This window comes from Manihot esculenta, chromosome 10 (assembly GCF_001659605.2).
Source record: "Manihot esculenta cultivar AM560-2 chromosome 10, M.esculenta_v8, whole genome shotgun sequence".
In the NCBI taxonomy this organism is placed as follows: domain Eukaryota; kingdom Viridiplantae; phylum Streptophyta; class Magnoliopsida; order Malpighiales; family Euphorbiaceae; genus Manihot; species Manihot esculenta.
The window spans coordinates 25,181,592-25,199,642 of NC_035170.2; the positions used below are offsets into that span (position 1 = coordinate 25,181,592).

At 34.2% G+C, this 18,051-nt stretch overlaps 4 protein-coding genes across 7 annotated transcripts; 3 read left to right on the forward strand and 1 right to left on the reverse strand.

Moving 5' to 3' along the window:
* Positions 1 to 1,908: 1,908 nt before the first annotated feature.
* On the forward strand, positions 1,909 to 2,598 carry LOC110624277. Its single transcript, XM_021769383.1, has one exon. The coding sequence runs from the start codon at positions 1,909 to 1,911 to the stop codon at positions 2,596 to 2,598; it is 690 nt and encodes a 229-aa protein (XP_021625075.1).
* A 1,690-nt stretch (positions 2,599 to 4,288) lies between these two features.
* On the forward strand, positions 4,289 to 10,712 carry LOC110625306 (dicarboxylate transporter 2.1, chloroplastic). Of its 4 annotated transcripts, none has more exons than XM_043961235.1 (5): positions 4,289 to 5,239; positions 6,093 to 6,406; positions 7,922 to 8,370; positions 8,734 to 8,863; positions 10,573 to 10,712. In XM_043961235.1, the coding sequence occupies exons 1-4, from the start codon at positions 4,409 to 4,411 to the stop codon at positions 8,847 to 8,849; spliced, it is 1,710 nt and encodes a 569-aa protein (XP_043817170.1). In that variant the 5' UTR covers positions 4,289 to 4,408; the 3' UTR covers positions 8,850 to 8,863; positions 10,573 to 10,712. The 4 variants fall into 4 exon arrangements, with proteins under 4 accessions (XP_043817170.1, XP_043817169.1, XP_021626612.1 ...); XM_043961234.1 differs by lacking the exon at positions 10,573 to 10,712 and adding an exon at positions 9,590 to 10,057; XM_021770920.2 differs by lacking the exon at positions 10,573 to 10,712 and adding an exon at positions 9,103 to 9,266 and having other exon boundaries at positions 4,290 to 5,239.
* LOC110624619 (phytosulfokine receptor 1) lies at positions 10,252 to 12,565 on the reverse strand. Its single transcript, XM_021769829.2, has one exon. The coding sequence runs from the start codon at positions 12,563 to 12,565 to the stop codon at positions 10,481 to 10,483; it is 2,085 nt and encodes a 694-aa protein (XP_021625521.1). The 3' UTR covers positions 10,252 to 10,480.
* A 1,775-nt stretch (positions 12,566 to 14,340) lies between these two features.
* Positions 14,341 to 18,014, forward strand: LOC110624144 (phytosulfokine receptor 1). Its single transcript, XM_043961257.1, has one exon. It carries the CDS (start codon positions 14,574 to 14,576, stop codon positions 16,704 to 16,706), a length of 2,133 nt encoding a protein of 710 aa, XP_043817192.1. The 5' UTR covers positions 14,341 to 14,573; the 3' UTR covers positions 16,707 to 18,014.
* Positions 18,015 to 18,051: the final 37 nt, after the last annotated feature.

The following is an 18,051-nucleotide window of genomic DNA, read 5'->3' on the forward strand; positions in this document are numbered from 1 at the left end:
ATTATTAAATTATTAAATTTTATTTTTTGATATATATTAAATTATAAAATAAATTACTATATAAAAAATTAATCTAATATTAGGAGATGAATGGAAAAATAAAATAAGATGGAGGAGTATTATTTTTCCAATGAAGTTAGAAGGGTGAGGTAAGTAGGTACGTAGGGGTGTCCATTCCATGTAATCAATTTAAAAATTAAATCGAATTAAATAAATTAAAAATTAAAATTTTGATATTTATAAAAATAAAACCAATTTTAGTTAGAAATCAAATTAAATCGAATTAATTTAATTCGATTCGATTCGATTGATTTAAATTTTTAATAAATTTTTTTATTTTTTACACTTTATTTTTTAGTATTTTAAAATTTAATTAGAATATTTTAACGTTAGTATAGTCTAATTTCTATATTATTTACTATTATCATTAATCGATTCGCTTTAATTTTTTCAATTATTATCAAAATTAAATCGAATCAAAATAATTAAAATTTTTAAAATTAAAAATTTAACGAATAAAAAATCAAACCAAAATTTTAAATTAATTTATTTTGATTAATTTTTTTAATTTATATCGAATACTGATCGACGTATCAAATTAAGAAGATGGTAAGAATTTTTGTGACTAACCGACTTTAGCTTATTATTATTGATTTTATTTTTAATATTGTGAAATTTCTACTTTGACTCTCAGTAATTTAAAAAAAATTTTGAAATTAAAATTTTTCATAAAAAATTAATTTAATCGACTTATTTTTTTAATATTTTTTATTTAAAATAAAAAAATTAAATCTTTTTAATTTTAAAATTTATATTAAACAAAATTGAAATATTGCATTATTTTTCCAAGGATTCATTTATTTTTTAAAGCTTTTTGTGAGTAGATAGCTAATAAGATTTATATTTTAGTTAAATTATATTACCTTTTTTAATATTTATTAATTTTTTAAATTAACATAAATTTAAATATATATCAATAAACTATTTATAATTAGAAACCAAATATAAATATTATAAAACTAATTTATATATACATACAAATAAAAATTATTTTATTAAATCATATTTTTAAATTTTAAATATATTATATGATAAATTATTAATTTATGTGTAATTTAATAGTAAAAAAAAATCTAATATATCTTAATTTATTATTTTATATATAAATAGCAATATTTAAACATAATTTATCAAACGTTTTTGATGTTTCACTAATATAATTACATAAAATTTTATCAAACAATTAATATAAATAAGATTTTATTAACTATTATTAGCAAAATTATTAATTGATAAATAATAGTTATTACATTCAAGAATCAAATCAATTTTGCGTTAAATTATTAAAATATATATATATAAATTATCTTCTAATTTAATAAATTTTCAATTCAATTTAAATCAAAATAATCTTTATCGTTATTAATAAATATCAGTAATTATATTTTTCAATAAAAAATATTGATATAAAATTATTTCATGAGTTATTAATTTGACACCATTTAAATCGCAAATTATAATATAAAAAATCAGTAAAATTATAAATTATTTTTTTTATATATATATTTTAAAAATATTAATTAATAATTATATTTTATTTAATACATCTGTTGAATAATGAGTCAAAATTCAGTTAGAATATGTCCTAGTTTGTAGGGATTTATTCATTTATTTTCTGCACATCTGATTATGCAGTAGTGCTTAGTAGTGCTCCTTTTATTTCTCTGATTTAATTGTTTTGTTTGCCTATTTAAAGGCTATTTCTCATTCAATAATACAATCAGTTTTCTACATCAATTCTCTTAATTTTTCACTCTATGCTAAGTTCTTAACAGTGGTATCAGAGCTAAAATAGTTGTAGAGAGTTAAACACGTGAAAAAAAAGAGAGAGCAGCAGCTATTATTTCCATGGCTGCAGAGTCAAATTTTGTGCAGGCAGCAATCCCACGTTTTGTTGGTCACTATGACCATTGGAGCATGTTAATGGAGAACTTCTTGCGTTCCAAAGATTACTGGGCGATAGTCGAAAATGGAGTCGGCGCTCCAGCAGCAGGAGAAACATTAACAGATGCTCAAAAAACAGATTTTGAAGCTACAAAGCTCAAAGATTTGAAGGCAAAAAATTACCTTCTTCAATCTATTGAGCGTTCTATCCTGGAAACAATTCTTTGCAAAGATACTTCCAAGGATATATGGGATTCTATGAAGAAAAAATATGCAGGCTCAGCCAGAGTTAAGCGAGCACAGCTTCAAACTTTGAGGAGAGATTTTGAAACTCTGCAGATGAGAGACGGTGAATCCGTTACCAGCTATTTTGCTAGAACCATGGAAATATGCAACAAGATGCGATTTATTGGTGAGAAAATAGAAGATGTAACTATTGTGGAGAAGATATTACGTTCTCTGACGGCCAAATTCGACTATGTTGTTTGCTTAATTGAAGAATCAAAGGACATAGATGTTAGATTTGAAGGCCTCAACTCTTCCCTCTTCTTTCTCGAATTCAAGGGGGAGAGGCAGAGGGAGAGGAAGAGGGAGAGGCAGAGGGAGAGGAAATCGGCAGAATTTCCAATCCGATCAAGCGCAAAGCAAAGGTGAGCCCCGTGATAAGTCTAATATTGAATGCTTCAGGTGTCATAAATATGGGCATTATCGTTCCGAGTGTCGCACAAAATTGCTAGAAGGGAAAATTACTTCTTAGTCCCTCAGGTTTAACGTAATTAACACTTCTGTCCCTCTATTTTGGCGACCCAACACTTAAGTCCCTCACTTTCTCTTCCGTCCAAATTCGTAGTCCTTCCGTCCATTTAAACCGTTTGGTCAAAGAGTCAAAAGTGAGAGGTGATAATTTTTTCCAGAAATACCCTTCTCTTAATGTGAAATTCCTTTTTTTTTTTTTCTCTTTCATGCTTTCTTCGGTTGCAGAAGAAGAAGAAGAAGAAGAAGAAGAAGAAGAAGAAGAAGAAGAAGAAGAAGAAGAAGAAGAAGAAGAAGAAGAAGAAGAAGAAGAAGAAGAAGAAGAAGAAGAAGAAGAAGAAGAAGAAGAAGAAGAAGAAGAAGAAGAAGAAGAAGAAGAAGAAGAAGAAGAAGAAGAAGAAGAAGAAGAAGAAGAAGAAGAAGAAGAAGAAGAAGAAGAAGAAGAAGAAGAAGAAGAAGAAGAAGAAGAAGAAGAAGAAGAAGAAGAAGAAGAAGAAGAAGAAGAAGAAGAAGAAGAAGAAGAAGAAGAAGAAGAAGAAGAAGAAGAAGAAGAAGAAGAAGAAGAAGAAGAAGAAGAAGAAGAAGAAGAAGAAGAAGAAGATCAAGTAGCTGACATTATGACAAAGCCACTTAAGCAAGCAACATTTGTGAAGTTGAGAGGACTTCTAGGAGTGTGTTCAGTTGATCAAACTTTCACTTAAACTGGATGTTTGCAAACATTAGTTTAAGGGAGGGTTTGTTGAATAATGAGTCAAAATTCAGTTAGAATATATCCTAGTTTATAGGGATTTATTCATTTATTTTCTGCACATCTGATTATGCAGTAGTGCTTAGTAGTACTCCTTTTATTTCTCTGATTTAATTGTTTTATTTGCCTATTTAAAGGCTATTTCTCATTCAATAATACAATCAGTTTTCTATTTAAATTATCTTAGTTTTTCACTATATGCTAAGTTCTTAACAACATCAATATTTTTTGACTGTATTTAAAAATTATTATTATTTATTAATAATATAATATCGTGAAATATAATTTTAATATAAATTAAATCATATATTTTAAAATAAAAATAATAAAATTATAAAATATTTTTTATAATTTCTTTTAAATTATTCTGCACAAAACAAACTAAGAGGGGTTATTTATATAATTTTAAAATATTACAGGTCTTGTATTGATATTTACCATTTAGTAATGTATTCGGTATTTCCTATAATTCCCCTCGGAATATCACGTACTCAATGTGGGTCCCGTTTGGAGATCCATCTCCCTTCCTTTGCGATTTCCGCCTGCCCAGTCTCATGAAAAGTCCAAACACGCCCTTTGTTTTCGTCATGGATTTCTGTTTCTATGTTGGGGTTTTATGGAAAAGATTCTTAGAAAAGTGATTCCCCGTGAAGTTATTGTAGAAGGTTAAAATAATATGGTAATTCCTATAATTCCCCTCCTCATATTCTGTCACGTACGCAATGTGGGTCCAGTTTGGGAATCAATCTCTTTCTGTCCCTTTGCGATTTCCGCCCACCCAGTCTCATGAAAAGCCCAAACGCGCCCTTTCTTTTCGCTCATTGATTTCTTTTTCTGTTAATTATTTGTGAGATAGGACAAATAATTTATCCCGCCCCCTCCCTCACAGAGAATTTTTTAACACATTTTTCATAAAAATTCCGTTTCTTTTCAATTTCGCTCTCTCCTCTGTTACAAACTTCAATGGAGAGCCTGGCAATTCGCTCCATCTCCTCTGCAACCCCGCTCTCTCTCTCTACCCGGAATTCCTTACTTCACAGATCACCAAAATCCATCTCTAAATTTCCACCTTCCGTCGTCTCCCCACCGTCCCTGCCCGGCGCAATCCGATCACCTGCTCTTTCCTTGCAAACATCCTTTGTCTTCTCTCCACTTCTCAAGTCCTTCAAGACCCATTTCCCAATTCGCGCCTCCTCGGAGAAAAACGACTCCTCAAAGCTATCAAATCCCCCGCCAATCTCAAACCCACCTCCACAAGGTGCCAAGCTTGTTCCCCTTTTAATATCTGTGTCCGTAGGTCTTATTCTTCATTTTTTTATTCCCAGACCCGCTGAAGTAACCCCACAAGCGTGGCAATTGCTTGCAATCTTTCTTTCTACAATTGCTGGTCTTGTTTTGAATCCTTTGCCAGTTGGGGCGTGGGCTTTTCTTGGTCTAACGACTTCTATTGTGACGAATACTTTAACGTTTTCAACTGCTTTTAGTGCCTTTACTAACGAGGTTATTTGGTTGATTGTTATTTCTTTCTTTTTTGCTCGTGGGTTTGTGAAGACTGGCCTAGGTGATAGAGTTGCTACGTATTTTGTCAAGTGGTTGGGGAAGAGTACGTTGGGATTGTCGTATGGATTGACAATTAGTGAGGCGCTTATTGCGCCGGCAATGCCTAGTACTACTGCCAGGGCTGGCGGAGTTTTCTTGCCAATAATTAAGTCCTTGTCGTTGTCAGCTGGGAGTAAGCCAGAGGATGCTTCTTCAAAGAAGCTTGGGTCTTATCTCGTTCTTTCCCAGTTCCAGGTCAGTGTTCTTCTCGCCAATAAGCAATTGAAATGATCTGGAGCTTTGTTGTATTCTTTGATGTAGTATCCGATTACAATATGTGTTGTTAATTGATCAAACTGGGTTTTGTTTTAAGGCCTGGTAGATAAGAATTTGAAGGTCAAATATTTTCCTTTGAAATTATAAAAACACAAGTGTGTGTTATTTAGACATGTAATGGCTAGATGCTTTGTGTTGCAGGAAGATGTGTTGTCTCCATCAATCTGTGTGATTACTATTATTATTATTATTATTTTACATATTCTGGTCTATGGCTCCACCACTGGCATGGGGGCAAGTTAAAATCTTTTACATATGATTAAAATACTTTAGTATTGCCCCCATAAAGTTTATCAATTTTGCCCCATTATTCACTATGTTTTTCAACTTTGCCCGCATAATTCATTTAATTGTCTATTTGTTTATTTGCTGTATTTAGATTAAATACAAATCATGACTTTTATTTTAGATAAATTGCTGCTCAAATTTAGGAAATAAATATAATTACAATTAAATTAAATTAATTTATTCATTATAATATATATATTTTTATTTTCAATCTCACACGTTTGGCATAAAAAAAACATATTGCTCCTACTGACTAAATTTTCTGAATCTGCCCCTACTGTCCACTCTTCATTCTTCTTCATTATAGTTTTTAGCTTAGTAATTCAGCTACCGAATTTATATTATTTTGATCTATCATTATACCTTTTTTTTCCTTCTCATTGCAATATTCATGTCCAGTTGTCCACATATGACAATTTCCTTCTACCCTTAAAGGTTTTCATGTTCTGTGGCTTATGCATTTCTCTTTTATGATGCCTGACAGTCTTCTGGGAACTCTAGTGCGCTTTTCCTGACCGCTGCAGCTCAAAATTTGCTGTGTCTCAAATTAGCGGAGGAACTTGGTGTTATAATTTCAGGCCCTTGGGTTTCTTGGTTCAAGGCTGCCAGTTTGCCAGCATTGGTTTCTCTTCTAGCTACACCATTTATCTTATATAACCTTTATCCTCCTGAAATCAAGGACACTCCAGATGCCCCTGCAATGGCTGCAAAGAAGCTGGAGAGTATGGGTCCTGTCACAAAAAATGAATGGGTGATGGTTGGCACAATGGTTCTTGCAGTTTCTTTGTGGGTGTTTGGGTAAGTCATCCATAGTTCATATTATCACTTGAGTACAACCAATATTTATTACATGACAGTTCTGAGTGTTCGAAGAACATAAATCAGTTGATAAGAAAAGTTAACCTGGGAAATTCTGGGACCCCTGTCCTCGTTATTTGTTGTTTTTAGGAATGAGCTTCTCTCTCTTTTGTTCGTTTGGGACTTGGACTATTTAAACACTAGACAATCCATCAGTTATCATCATTAGGCTTGATGCCCATGTGCAAAATCTGAAGTAAAATTTATGTGATATGGTGCACTTTAGCTAACAGGGAAGGGGTAATTGGTATTTGAGTGAGTTGTAGATGCCATACACTTGATTTTTTGTGGAATAGATGATGTACTTTGGTAATTGTTTCATAAGAAGCAAATACATTAGTAACATCGGTTTATTAGACGCAAAATTGCTAGGCATTTACAATCCTCATACAATTCTTTTCTTCTTGTTAAAGTTAGTTGTCTTGATATCATTATCTGAATGGTCCTGTGTTTCTCAAAGCTAGTACTTGGTAATTTCTCATGTTCTCCTGAACCTTTTTTTCAGATATATTATATCTTCCACGGCCCAGGACTTTGATTAAATTCCAGTTGAAATTGTACTGTTTATAGCATTTCCAACAACTATTAATGCCTATACAAGTATAGAAGGGATGTACGGAGTTTGGCTGGAAGAAGTTAAATGGGAAACAATGCAAGTTAAAGTATGGAGATTGATGCACTAGGTATTGTATGGTGTTTGTGGTTATGCGCGAAAGTAGAAGACTTCTCCATTTGGTGTCCTAAGTCCGCTTGTTTGTAATTGTTCCATTCCAAAATTTTCCTCTCTAACTTTCTCTCTCTCTCTCTCTCTCATACACACACACACGCGGGCGCGCGCATTTTCTGATAATTTTCTGCCTTTGCTATAGCATAGACTGTTCTCTACTTTTATGCCTCCACCAAGTGTATTCTTCTGAGCCTGATGGTGCAAGCTGACAGTTGTTTCACAGAACACCATCATGGCAGCATATTCTACATGGCTACATGTCCTTTAATTAGGAAGTGGCTTTGACTTTGATCTCCACCTACTAACACCAGAAGAGAGAGCCTTGGTAGAAATAGAGGACTGTTGGTTTTATTTACTGACCTCTTCCATCTGCAGCATCAAGCACAATATAAATATATAACACCCATTTTTAGAAAACTTTTCTTACTTTGCAGGATGGCTAGATAATGTAAAGTGACATGAATCTGTTGATTTGATTGAAATAATAAAAGCGCACACTTGAGAGAAATTAAGGTGAATTTGGAATAATCAAGTGATTATTCAAAGCTTGTAATGCCCTGTAAATCACATTTTTCTACTGCTTGTTATTATTCTCTGGCAAGAATGGAAGAATCAATTATTGTGTGTGGTTGTGCATGTGAAGAGAGAGGGAGAGATTTTGTTTCTGTTAATGGTTATTTGCTGATTGTTTAGACTATAACAAGTGATATTGCTCATGCTTCATGCAGAGATACTCTTGGTATACCGAGTGTTGTAGCCGCAATGATTGCCTTATCAATATTGCTTTTGTTGGGAGTGCTTGATTGGGATGACTGCTTAAGTGAAAAATCAGCTTGGGATACCTTGGCTTGGTTTGCTGTTCTGGTGGGCATGGCAGGGCAACTGACAAACCTTGGCATTGTAACCTGGATGTCTGGTTGTGTGGCCAAGATCCTTCAATCTCTCTCTTTGAGCTGGCCAGCTGCATTTGTTATTCTTCAGGCATCTTACTTTGTCATTCACTATCTATTCGCTAGTCAAACTGGTCATGTGGGAGCTCTGTACTCTGCATTTCTTGCCATGCACTTGGCAGCTGGAGTGCCCGGTGTGTTGGCAGCACTGGCTTTAGCTTACAATACCAATCTTTTCGGTGCTCTTACACACTACAGCAGTGGTCAGGCTGCTGTATATTATGGAGGTCTGCCCTCTTACTTGCAAAACATTATATTCTATCAATTCATTTGATTGTCTCGTTATTGTGATGGTTTCATGTGGCAAAGCATTTTATATCCAAATTTTCACTCTTCAAATGTTCAATGAGGTTTAAGTTAAATTTTCACTTCAATTGGTTGACAAGTGTTTGAAGGAAATATGAAATATCATGATGACATTCATTAAGCCCAAATGGTTTAAAGATGTGACTTTTTTTTTCGGTTGCCGTGTAGAGAAAATATATTCTTTTTGTGAATCATTTGTTTTGTTAATCTTTATACTTTTGTTTTCTTCTTATGATGCATGGTCGCATATGGGCTCATGAGATTAAATTATTCCTGTTTAACAGCTGGATATGTAAACCTCCCTGATATATTCAAGATGGGCTTTGTAATAGCTTTGGTTAATGCTATCATCTGGGGAGCAGTTGGAACTGCCTGGTGGAAATTTTTGGGTCTCTACTAATCTCAACTTTACTTGTAAGTAACTGCTTAAATTTCATGTTGAATGATGTCCTGTTTGAGGGAACAGTTGAGCTAAATTTATTTGAAAGAGAAATTTTTAATTTTAGATTTTCCCTTTTGCTATTTTTTTAATGTCTTAGCTTGTTGTAACCATAACACAGGAATAGTTTTTTGAAGTGAAAAATCATATTGAATACAAAGTTAGGCTTCACTATTTTTTTTTTTTAAATCTTGTGCACAAGTTAGTCTCTTAGGTTGTGGCAATACCAATACCTTCTCCGTTTTTATTTAACAAGACGGTTGGAGTTTCTTTTCTTCTTTCTCTTCGGCCAAGGGACATGTATGATTGGTCTGTAAGGAAGTTATCGAAAGGAAAATGCTAAATAAAACTCGAGTTCAAGTTGTGCCACTTTGGATTTGAAATCTAGAAAAGTTTAGAAGTAGTTTTCTGGATTTGAAAAGACCAACACTTGATTTTGTAATAAAACTTTATTTTAGGGGACTATTTGTGCTTTACTCAAAATTTTGCATGCCCAGTGAACAGTTTGGAGAGTTTGATTGCACCAGTTGTCTGATTAAGAAGTTTTCCGATACCATGCTTGTTTAGTTTCAAAACATGGAAATCTTCTCAAGTTCCCAAAACTTGGCTAGATTGGTTGAATGAGCTTGTTGTAACTTGGATCCTGAGTTGGGGGAAGGCTCCCGATTTTGTTATACTGTAACCTTCTACAACAACTGCAGGCTTCTGCGGCCATTCAACCAGTGGAAATAAGGTTGACAATTGTATATTGAAAGGTTGTCTTTGAGATTCTTCAACTGCAAATTGCCATCGCCAGGTACTTGTTCATCCTGAAAATTCTTACCACGGATCAGTGTAGTTGATGTAGTGGAATGCCAAGAGCCCCTGATACATATGCCAGGCTAGTCTTTGAAAGTGAGGAGGATGTTAGAGCTGGGAGATTCTTGAAGTTGTTGGTAATCTCTCTACCAAGTTTGTTTTTGCAATCATGCAGCTTTGGGCTGGCAATAGGATTTAGTTTCAGGGATTGGAGCGTGGAAATTATTTAAACCAAGAATCAGATAAATGAGATGAATCACTGCAGTACAATTGATATTGATGGCACCATCAAGGGTATTGTTGTCCAAATAAAGAGTTATAGGGGATGGAGAATTCAACCAATGACTCGCTCAGCAAGCAATTCCAGCTTCACAAAAATATTAAGAATATTCTAGAAGGATACATTTTTATATAATTATGGACAAAATTTTTTGTTGAACAATCTTGTAAGGTTTATATAAAAAATTCAATTCTACATTATTAAATAAGTTATAATTTTTATTAAAATTTTAATATAAATATAATAATTTTTTTTAAAAAAATAAAATTCCAGATTTATTTTTCATTTGAGTTAATTGAAATTGAATTTCTTCTTTAGGCATAACTAATTGCTTGCATGAATATTTGGATTCGCTAATTTCCAATTTACACAAATTCTTAAATTTTCTTTTTTTTTTTCTAAAACAAAATGAAAAACAATATTTGCGTAATTCTAATTCCTACAAGTGTTCTCTGCATTCTCACAATACACTCATTTCACAATATAATTTCATGGCTTCTATTGGATCATCTATCTATCTGAGCCTCCAGCATACAAATCTACTTGTATCAGTAGTTCTTTCTGCCACTGAAAACGCCCAGCCTGACATGAAGCAAATTGTTACAGAGAGTACAAAGCCGGTAGCAACTCCGAGTTGAAATGGCAAACCAACAATTTTCATTTGTTTGCTACGAGTAGGAGACTGAACAGGAGCCTGCATTGGTTCACAGGAATCAAAATCTCCACCACATAAATTTTTGTTACCCTCGAAGCTTGAATAAGGAAAGGTCATGAATTGGCCGCCTGTTGGGATTTCTCCAGATAGTTGATTGAATGCCACACTGAACTTGGATAGAAAATTGAGCTTTACCAATGAAGTTGGTATTTCTCCTGAGAGTTTGTTATGGGACAAATCCAAAACTTCCAGGTTTGACATTCCTGATAGATCAGCTGGAATTGGCCCTGACAAGCTATTATTGTTTAGTCCTAGAACGTGAAGTCCTTTCAATCTCCCAAAACTTGGCAGGATTGGTCCTGTCAGCTTGTTGCAGCTTAGCTCCATGGTTGGTGGAAGGCTCCAAATTTTTGTATACTGCAAATTCCCGCCCTCTCGGGACTTAAAGAGAGGGATTCCCGGGGCGATTTCTTTTAGGATGCCCTTGTTGATGATCAGGGTTTGTAGTTCTGTCAAGCTTTTTGGTATGTTTCCTGTAAAAGAATTGTTTGATAAATCCAAGTAAAAGAGACTCTTGAAATTGCCTAACCAGACTGGGATAGATCCACCAAGGAGATTCCAGGACAGATCCAACAACTGCAGCGATTTGCAATTTTTCAACCACAGTGGAATTGAACCTCTCAGCTGACAATACGGAATCACTAAGGCCTTGATATTTCGGAACTGCAAATTGACACCTCCAGGCAATTCTTCATACTGAAAATTGATACCGAGGATCAGGGTAGTTAAGTTTTTGCAATGTTGTAGAATCTCTAGAGCTCTTGAGATATTTGACAGGCTAGTGTTTGATAGTGAAAGGAACGTCAGGGCCTGGAGATTCTTGAAGTTGTAAGGAACCTCTCCACCGAGTTTGTTTCTACCAAGATTCAAAATACTCAAGCTATGGCAAGAGGAGAAGGTTTCAGGGATTGGACCATGGAAATTATTAGAACCAAGATTCAGGGAAAATAGATGAATCATTGCTGAACAATTGATTTTAATGGGACCATTAAGAGTGTTGTTATGTAAATCAAGAATTTGAAGAGATGGGGAATTTACCAATGACTCAGGCATGTGGCCAGTGAATGCATTGGTGTAGGCAGAGAATTTCTCAAGCTTGCTAAGCTTCCCAAAAGAATCAGGAAGATATCCAGAGAACACATTGGAGGAAATATCCAACTCCACAAGGTTAGAAAGGTTACCTAATCTAGCATCCAGTGTTCCAGAAAATTGATTCTCTTTAAGCTGCAAGGCACGAAGATTTTGCAGGTGAAAAAGTACCTGAGGAAAACTTCCTGAGAGACTGTTGCTGTTAAGAGAGAGATTCTGCAGAGAAGTACATCTCCCAAAAGTGTTTGAAATTTCACCAGCAAAATAGTTACTTGCCAGGTTGAGAACCTGAATATGGGGTGAGGTTTCACAAAGTGCAGCACTAACAGAACCAGAAAATTTATTCTTTGACAAGTCGACAAACCTGATTGAGCGCATATCACCGACCATGGGAATTGAACCGACAAAATTATTGCTGCTCAGGTCAAGAATTTCCAGATTCTGCAGTCTGAGCAATTTAGCTGGAAGGGTACCGTGGAGAAAATTATGGGAGAGGTTCAAGATTCTGAGATGATCAAGAGCGGCCAAGGACTCGCATATGGTTCCTGTGAGTCTCTTGTTCCCAAGTTCCAGGCCAATGACCCTTTTACTTGAAACAATGGAATTATTGCAAGTGACACCATCCCAATTACAGCAATCGGCGGTGGAGCTATTCCAGCTACCTGTTGTCGATGTTAAACAATTGTGGAGACCGTTGAGAGCTAACCGATCATCTGAATTGCAAGCCATCCTGGTCTGGAAGTGGAAGCAAAGTGCTAAAAGAATGGAGCAAAAGTACACGCTTGAGAATTCCATTCTGGGACCAAGAAAATCAGGAAGAGAAAATAACTTTCTGGAGAAAATAATTTATGCAAACGGATGATTTTCTTCCTGGAGGGACGTGGAAACTTCAGAACTCGGTGGTTCAACGAGTTTAAGATAGGCATGGCCCGGAATAGGAAAACGTCGAATTTGGAGTTGATCAGATTGACTTTAATCTGGTTTGGAATTAAAACAAAACAAAGTAAAGGTCTTTGTCTAGTATCAATTGCTCACTCTGGGAAATTGACTCTTCTGATGCTCCAACCCTTCCAACGACGTCAACACACAAAATGACAATTAATAATTTTTTATTTTTAAACGGAGTCAATTATATATATATATATATATAAAATAATAATTAATTAATATAAATGTATATATTTTTAATAAAAATAATTTATAATTAAATCCGCATATTAGTTTCTATTTTTACAATTAGTTCTCAGAGAAATTTATAGATAAAAGACTAAATTTGCCTCAGAGAATAAAATATCAATTTTATTTTCAGTTTAAATTTATCATTTAATTATAACTAAAAGGCTGAACAAGAAATTATTTATTAAAATTTAATAATATGATTTACGCTATTGCCAGGATTGATTTAATATTTTAATAATAATTTAAAAATAAATTTAAATCAGATAATAAAATTTAATTTAATTTTTTTTTATCCTTTTCAAGAGTAAAATTAGCGTTTTTTTACTCAAATCAATTAATTAACAAAACATGAAAATTAGAAATGACTTGAAATTCAGTCTTGGGTGAATTGAGCTATTTCCATCTCCAGAAGGACCAGCCGCTGGCATTAACCTGTAAATTCATAATAATAAATATGCATGTTTTTATGGAATATAGTCTTATTATTTCCACTCCTTAATATCTGACTTTCTAATATAAAATTATAATTTAATTGCAAATGATCCCATAATTTTTATCATTTTTTTGTTATTTTAATATTATTATTAATTTTTTTTATATATTATATTAACATATGAATTGATTATTATAATTTTATTTATTTTTATGTAACTTTATCATAATAATTAATATTATATTAATAAAATTTATTAATATTATATTGACACCTAATTATGCATGACATTTTAATTTTTTTTAAAACTAACAAAAAAAATTAAATGAAAATTTGTATATCTTTAAATTTATAAATCATCATTGCAAAAAATCTTAAGTATGAAATTAATAAGCATAGATAATTAAAAATACAATTAAACAATTAAGTGATTGCTCATAAAAAAAATTTGCAACTTATTTCTATTTGTTGTCTTACATTTTATTATTAATTTTTACAACTATATATATATATATATATTATATTAAATAAAATTTATAAAACTCCTGTTATTATTATGAAAAAGTTAGTTAAAAAAAGAGAAGGATATTCATTTTTTTTTCTAACAATAAAAAATTATTGACATAAAATTTTAATTTAAATGTAAATTTTTTTATTCTTTCAAAAATAAATATAGTAATATAAGGAATATTTTTTCCTTTTTATTTGAATAAATAGAGCTTAAAACTAATAAAATTTAGTATTTCTTTCTGCCATTGCACATTCACAACGCCAAACAAGTCATTTACATTTCAATGGCTGAAATGAGCTCTTCAAACGCCTTTTGACGTTCCTCATCCCACTCCCAGAAATGTTCTTCTTCAGCAAGTCAGTCAAGGGTGCTGCCCCTCTTAGAATATTTCGTTAGTAGTTCACCAACCCAAGAAATTACAGCAACCGAGATCGTAGGTGGTTCCCACTCCATGATTGCCTTTACCTTAGCTGAATCTATGCTGATTTGGCCACCAGCAACCAGTGTAAACTCCAAGAATTCGCGTCGAACATGTGAATTACAAGATAAGAAAAGTCTTGAATGAACTATTTTTTTCAAAGTTAATGATGCAAGCCACTTTAGGTCAATAGATAATAAAACTACAAAACCATGGAAGATGATACTAACATAATTTCAATCTTAGCACTTTCCTCAATATAATGAAGATGGGGTTTGTATACATTTTCTTCTTCACCATGTGCATGATCAGCTTCAAGGTCCCTATCTCCAGATGCCAGGATATAGCATGCCATTCAAATGACCTCAGGGCCTTGAAAAGCTTCAGCAACCGCTTAAAATCAGGGATTAATGGCTGGAACTTCTCCACATCTAATTGCTGCAATTGGACAGGGGTCTCTTGTAACCATTCCACCACTTCAAGTAATAGGGTAACAGGGTTGGAACTTGGAAAGAAGAGAATTCTGGGAGTATTATGTGAGACTTTGGGAGGTCTGGATCAGCTGAGAATCCTCAATCTTTCTCAGAATTTCCTTCATGGAATCGTTCCCACCAAATTGTTTCAATTGCAGAATCTTGAGGTCCTTGACTTAAGCGACAATGATTTTGTTGGTTCAGTACCAGGAGGTATACATTTACCCTCAATCAGGTATTTTGACATTTCAAAAAACAGTTTCAATGGTTCTAGTGATCCAACTTTTTGCAAAACCTCACTCCATCTGCAAGTTCTTAATCTTGCTAGCAATGACTTCAGTGGTGAAGTTTCCACAAGTTTTGGAAGCTGTTCTTCTCTGCAGCAACTCTTTCTTAATGGCAATAAGCTCTCAGGAAGTTTTCCCTACAGCCTTTCGCAGCTGCAACATCTCCATATATTGCACCTTCAAAATAATCAGTTTTCTGGAGCTCTAAATGATGGAATAGGTAACCTCTCTAACCTTGTAGAATTGGATATCTCCAACAATATTTTCTCTGGAAATCTTCCTGATGTGTTTCAGAGGCTCAGACAGCTTGAACTTTTCGCTTCCAGCTCAAATAGACTTAATGGCCATTTGCCATATTCACTGGTGAATTCTCCAACTCTTCGAATTCTTAAATTGGGCAACAACACCATGGATGGACCAATCAACATCAATTGTTCTGCAATGATTCATCTGGCTTACTTGGATATTGGTAGTAACAATTTCCATGGACCAATCCCTGAAAGTATATGCTCTTGTCAAAACTTGAGTGTTTTGAATCTTGGCAGAAACAAACTCGGTGGAGAGGTTCCTTACAAGTTCAAGAATCTCCAGGCCCTGACGTACCTGTCACTCTCAAATACTAGCCTCACAAACATATCAGCAGCACTTGGAATTCTTCAACAATGCACAAACTTGACTACTCTGGTCTTGACTCGAAATTTTCGAGATGAACAAATGCCCAGCGATGCGAATTTTCAATTTAAAAATCTCAGGGTATTTATTATTGCCAATTGTCAACTTAGAGGTTCAATTCCATTATGGTTGGAGGGTCACAAAATGCTGCAGTTGCTAGATCTATCTTGGAATCACTTGGGTGGAAATATCCCACTCTGGATAGGCAATTTCAGTAGTCTCTTTTACTTGGATTTGTCCGACAACTCGTTTATTGGTGAAATACCAACAAGCTTGACAGGACTACAAACCCTAACCGACACGAATATCTTAACTGATGGAAATGCCCTCAGCATTCCTCTGTATAAGAAAACTGAGGCATCTAGTAGGACTTTTCAGTATAACAAAATCAGGAGCCTTCAGCCAACTTTGGATCTAAGTTCCAACAAGCTGACCGGACCAATCTGGCCAAGTTTTGGGAACTTGAAAGGACTTCATGTTTTAAACCTAAAAAATAACGACCTTTCCGGGCCAATTTCAGATGGTTTATCTAGAATGTCAAGTCTAGAAATTTTGGATTTGTCTCATAACAAACTATTCGGAGAAATACCCACTTCTTTGGTAAAGCTCAGCTTTCTATCCAAGTTCAGTGTAGCAGACAATCAAATTTATGGGGAAATCCCAACAGGAGGCCAGTTCTTGACATTTCCATGTTCAAGCTTTGAGGGGAACAGCGATCTATATGGTGGTGGGGCTTTTAGTTCATGTCAACTTGCCCAACATCCTCCTCCTCCACCACCTCCTCTTGCTACCCAGCCTCCCATTGAAAAAATGAATATTATGGGTTTGCAGTTTGGGCTAGGAGCTACTACTGGCTTTGTCCTCACTGTTACATTTGTCTTCATGTCTGGCTGGGTGATACCAAAGCCAAAGGCAAGAATAAGGGAGACTATGGCTATGAGAACTACCATCAGACACAGGTAGAAGTTTTGATCCTGCATATCTAAGTTGCAGTCTGAGGTGACAGAATTGCTCACGTTGGTTGCAGTGTTCAGTCTTTAGTCCTTGGATCTCTTTGTAATCATGAAGAATAGAATGAAAAATGCACTCAATGTCTAAATATGTTTGAAGTTTGCGTTATTGAAAAGTTTGCATATCTAATGAGAACACTTACATGAACCTTATAATAGAATGTGAAAATCCACAAGAATCGCAAGAAAGGAAGCAACAGAAAATGGAGGCGATAATTGGCAATAACTCACTCAGAATGTTTAAAGCTCAGGAAGCAAAATTCCCAAGGCCTACATTCTCATCCAAAAGAAAGGCCATGTGGTAGAAATGAATGCCTGCAGCAACATTCTGATATATCAGGTGAATCAGGTTTATACTAGTTAAAATTTGCTCAATCTGCAACTCCATCACACATATATCACCAATGTAATCTTTATGGCCACATCGCGATGATTCATCTTCTGTGTTTAGCTTGATAGATACAAGGGATCTGTTAAACCTTAATCAGTATCCAACCACGAATCTATAATCATGCATCGTTATCATTCTTGTTAAACTGGAAACCTGAACCACTTATATGCACTATGCTCTATAAGCATGTAAATACACACTACAACCCCATGCTTTTTTTTTTATGCAAAATTCAAATACAGTTTTCTAGTCATTTCTAAAAGTTGAACTTGGAAATTTTAAAGGTTTTTTTTTCAGCTCTGCAAAGATTTTCACATTCAGGATTTGAGGGAAACAAATGTCTCTGAGGTGGAAACCCTAATCTTGATGACTGACAAAGTTGGAAGCTTTGCATTTGTAGTCCATAAGGATTTGTTAAAGAGAAATACCTCTTTCAGTTGAAAAGCTTAATTTTACATGAGATCACCTATTCAGCTTCCTTTGTTGACATCGGTTGTCCAAAATCTTTTAGGACACTAGCACTAGGCCCAACGTACTGTTGAAAGGCAAAATGCCGAACACCTGGCGTGATAGCAGAGTTGCATATATAAACGAGCCACATGGTAAGCTCTCTCCATCACACAAATATACTTGCTACTCTAAAACAATAAATTTGGCTGTTGTTGACGCAACACCAACATGAATTATATCATTATGCATATTTGACTTGAAAATTGATGAATGAACAGAACTTGAAAATAGAAATGAAATTCACTCTTTGGTGGTTTAAAGACTCAAAAGTACATTTAAATAGAGCCATTCTTGTAATTCTATATCCCAGAAGGACCAGGTGCGAGTTTTGGGATTATTGGAAATCTACATCACTTTAATCAAATCAAATTAAATATGGGCATCAGTTACTTGAACA

What these genes read in the sequence shown, in the direction of transcription:
- LOC110624619 (XM_021769829.2), bottom strand. Translation starts at nt 12,565, where the DNA reads ATGGAATTCTCAAGCGTGTACTTTTGCTCCATTCTTTTAGCACTTTGC.
- LOC110624144 (XM_043961257.1), top strand. Translation starts at nt 14,574, where the DNA reads ATGAAGATGGGGTTTGTATACATTTTCTTCTTCACCATGTGCATGATC.
- LOC110624277 (XM_021769383.1), top strand. Translation starts at nt 1,909, where the DNA reads ATGGCTGCAGAGTCAAATTTTGTGCAGGCAGCAATCCCACGTTTTGTT.
- LOC110625306 (XM_043961235.1), top strand. Translation starts at nt 4,409, where the DNA reads ATGGAGAGCCTGGCAATTCGCTCCATCTCCTCTGCAACCCCGCTCTCT. An exon ending in GTTTCTTTGTGGGTGTTTGG is followed by an intron (nt 6,407 to 7,921) that starts GTAAGTCATCCA and finishes TGCTTCATGCAG; the next exon opens with AGATACTCTTGGTATACCGA. An exon ending in GGCTGCTGTATATTATGGAG is followed by an intron (nt 8,371 to 8,733) that starts GTCTGCCCTCTT and finishes CCTGTTTAACAG; the next exon opens with CTGGATATGTAAACCTCCCT.